This window comes from Choristoneura fumiferana, chromosome 18, assembly GCF_025370935.1.
Source record: "Choristoneura fumiferana chromosome 18, NRCan_CFum_1, whole genome shotgun sequence".
Classification (NCBI taxonomy): domain Eukaryota; kingdom Metazoa; phylum Arthropoda; class Insecta; order Lepidoptera; family Tortricidae; genus Choristoneura; species Choristoneura fumiferana.
The window spans coordinates 18,266,936-18,270,344 of NC_133489.1; the positions used below are offsets into that span (position 1 = coordinate 18,266,936).

Genomic DNA, 3,409 nt, shown 5'->3' on the forward strand with positions numbered 1-3,409 from the left:
GCGCCGTCGGCCGAATTACCGCGTTCAGCCACTTTTTTTTGGGCGACAGCCAAAGAGGATGAGAATTTAAAATTGTTCTTTATTCCAAATACTTGCACCTAGTGCTTACATTTTGGTGATATGTTTTATTAACTTGTAATGTAATGTAACTAGTTATGTTTGTTCGGGTGGAATTAATATTTCAACTTAAATTTGAAGTGGTTATTATCTTCAACCAATTGAGCTCAAATTTTGCATGCATGTATAAATCCGATGACATGCAATATTAATTACTGTGACGTAGAGCTGATCTGATGATGAAGTTAGATGTTGGCCATAGGAACTCTGTAATAAAACGACACGACCGCATCGATTTTGGTCTCATTTAATGAGGGCTATCGTTTTTTGTCTCACTAGATGGCGCACTGTTGCGCGAGGTTTTTAAGTATGGCTTTCAAAGTCTGTTATTACGGGCGTGAAAACAAAGTTTAGATTAAAATCATATTTAATACACCTTAAAACCGTACCATAAAAATATCGAGCATGCAACAGTGTTGCATAGTCCCCGTTTTGTTCGGAAAAAAGGGAGGACAAAGGTTTCCGAAAGACAAAACTGTCTCAAAACACGGACATTCATTGCCCCGGATCGCATATTTGCTATAATTAATTTCAGATATTGCAAAATATTCACAAAATTATTCTAATTTTAAATCAACCCGCGTAGCTCACCCAAAAACTATGAGATTTGACATTTCGGAGACCTCACGCTACACTAGCGCCGCTAGTGGTGAATTCATACGCGATAGCCCTCATTCGACTTGACGACTACCTACTTTGGTAACCAGGGGCAAAAAGTACCACCAGCAAAAAAGCTATTTTTTTTTTTACAAAAAATTATTACGGAACTATTTGTTTTTAAAACATTGTACGGAGGCGCGAAACCCTTCATGCGCGAGTCGCTCGCACTCGCACTTGACCGATTTTTCTTATTACTTTTAAATATGTAAAAAAATGATATTTTACATACTTACTTATTTTAATCGTTTAAAAATAAGTAAACATAAGTACTAATTGAATTTAATAGAATTTCATTTATAACTCATAAAATAACAGTGGTATGTTAAAAAACCATATATAAACGCGACGACTAAATGGCCGTTACTCATAGAAAATCAAGAGCACTGCCTCAGTGCTCACTGTATCAAATATGTATTTTATTAGTGCACTTATCGTCATAAATTTTGGCTTCTCACATTGTTTTGTGTTTTTTCGACACCGTGGCGTACCTGAATGGAATGATTTAACTTATAAAAATAATGACGTGAGTGACACTTCGGAAGAATGGATAGAACAGCCACTTGATCACTTTAATACAAATAATGAAACCTGGAAGATGAGATATTTCAAGAGACTTACTTTTTGGAAGCCCAACGGACCTATTTACCTGTACATTGGCGGTGACTTTGAGGTGTATTCTGAACTCTTAGAAATAAATTCCTTCTTAACGTGTCAGTTAGCAAACGAAACAAATGGAGCCCTATTTGCATCAGAACATCGTTACTATGGAGAAAGTATGCCCGTTGACATAAAAGACACCTCGTCGATGAAGTATTTGAGCTCGAAACAAGCGTTGGCTGACTTGGCTGCGTTAATTACAACTATAAAGTCTGCTCCCGAATTTAAATCGTCAAAGGTAGTTGTGATTGGCGGATCATATGCGGGGAATCTCGCTGCTTGGATGAGACTTCTTTACCCAGACCTCGTAGATGCTGCAGTGTCGAGCAGTGCGCCCGTTTTGGCAAAAAAAGATTATTACGAATATCTTGAGGTGGTTAGTGATATGTTTGAAAAATATGGGTCCGCTGATTGCGTTAACAAAATAAATGATTTTTTTAAACACATTACGGAATTACTTAAAACTTCGGATGGAATCGAAGAACTAAAAAAAGAATTCGGAATTTGTAATGACACCGATATGAATATCTTAGAGAATCAACAATCGTTTATTGATTATTTAATTACTTGGGATTTCCCATATTCTACCCCTGATGATATAAAATATATATGTCGTTACCTTCTTACAGAAAATTGGGAGCGATCAATGCAAAAAAAATAAAATTTTCCATAAACAATTGACTTCCCAATATCGTAGCACTACAAGTACTGCAGTAAAAACGCTTTTTAAACTAAAAAAAAGGTCAGAAATTACACCGGGCGATTGGCCGATGTGTTCTGACTTTGACTTTAAGCGTGCTATGGATTTCATGAGGAAAAATAGAAAGGAGTGGATGGTTGTTTCAACTTATCAGTCATGTACTGAGTATGGTGATACTTATACCACGAATTCTGATAAACAACCTTTTGGTCACAATTTACCACTTGATTATTTCATAAAACAATGTCAAGCCATATTTGGTGAGGATTTCAACGAGAAACGAATCGACGATGGAGTAGCACAGACCAATGCAATGTTTGGTGGAATAACGCCCAACGTAACAAATGTGGTGTTTACTCATGGAGACATGGACCCTTGGAATAGACTAGGAGTACTTAAAGATCTGTCTGACACTGCAGTGGTGAGAATAACAAATGGAACTACTGACTGTGCACTGTTGTATAACGACTCTCCAGCATTCTTCAAAGATAGAGAGTATGTGAAGCAAATGATTAAAAAATGGATAGAAAAAGCTTAACGCATGTTAAAGATGTGTACTTTTTATCTGTCATTTTTTCGTTCGTTCATTTCGTTCGTTCTTTTTATGTTGAGTTTTAAAGATTTTTCTTAAATATTTGTAACCACAGCGCACTAAGTATTGAGATAGTTGACAATTATCGCCTTTTTCTTGAAGCAGACCTCACGACAATGTCCTGTAGATATGTTTAGACGGGCGCCGCTGTTTTGCGATATTGTTATTACCACAATGTGACCAGAATGGAAGAGACTGTTATTCCGTTTAATTACGACACATGTATTCTATATGAAACGACATTTTCAATCCTACTTATTTGATGATTTTTCAATGCAACTTGCTTTATAAGTTAATTTAAGATTTGTTTTTTTGGAATCTTTTTGTATTTGTTATTTCAATTCCAAATTTTTTGTTACTTTTACGTTCATCCCGTAAAACCTATATCGAAAATACAAACTGAAATATACATGCACAGAAAAACCTTCTCCTTCTTTATTTACTGTAATGTGGCAAGGGCCTATAATGTATATTCATATTTTGTCTGGTTTAGTGTAAAAATAAAGCTAATTTCATCTTTTCATTGTATCAATTCCGGCATTTAATACCCGCGGTAGAGGACGACCACCAAAAAGATGGACAGATGATATCCGGCAACAAGCTGGCGTAAACTGGACGCGAGTGGCAATGGATAGGCAAGACTGGAAAAGTGGAGAGGAGGCCTATGTCCGAAGACGGGCGCT

The 3,409-nt window shown here is 36.3% G+C and overlaps 1 protein-coding gene across 1 annotated transcript; it reads left to right on the forward strand.

The window, feature by feature from the left end:
- Nucleotides 1–1,158: 1,158 nt before the first annotated feature.
- LOC141438378 (putative serine protease K12H4.7) lies at nucleotides 1,159–3,202 on the forward strand. The gene is given in 2 exon segments (XM_074102238.1): nucleotides 1,159–2,093; nucleotides 2,095–3,202. Coding segments are annotated over 2 exon segments (1,299 nt in total). The 5' UTR covers nucleotides 1,159–1,372; the 3' UTR covers nucleotides 2,673–3,202.
- The last annotated feature ends 207 nt before the right edge of the window (nucleotides 3,203–3,409 follow it).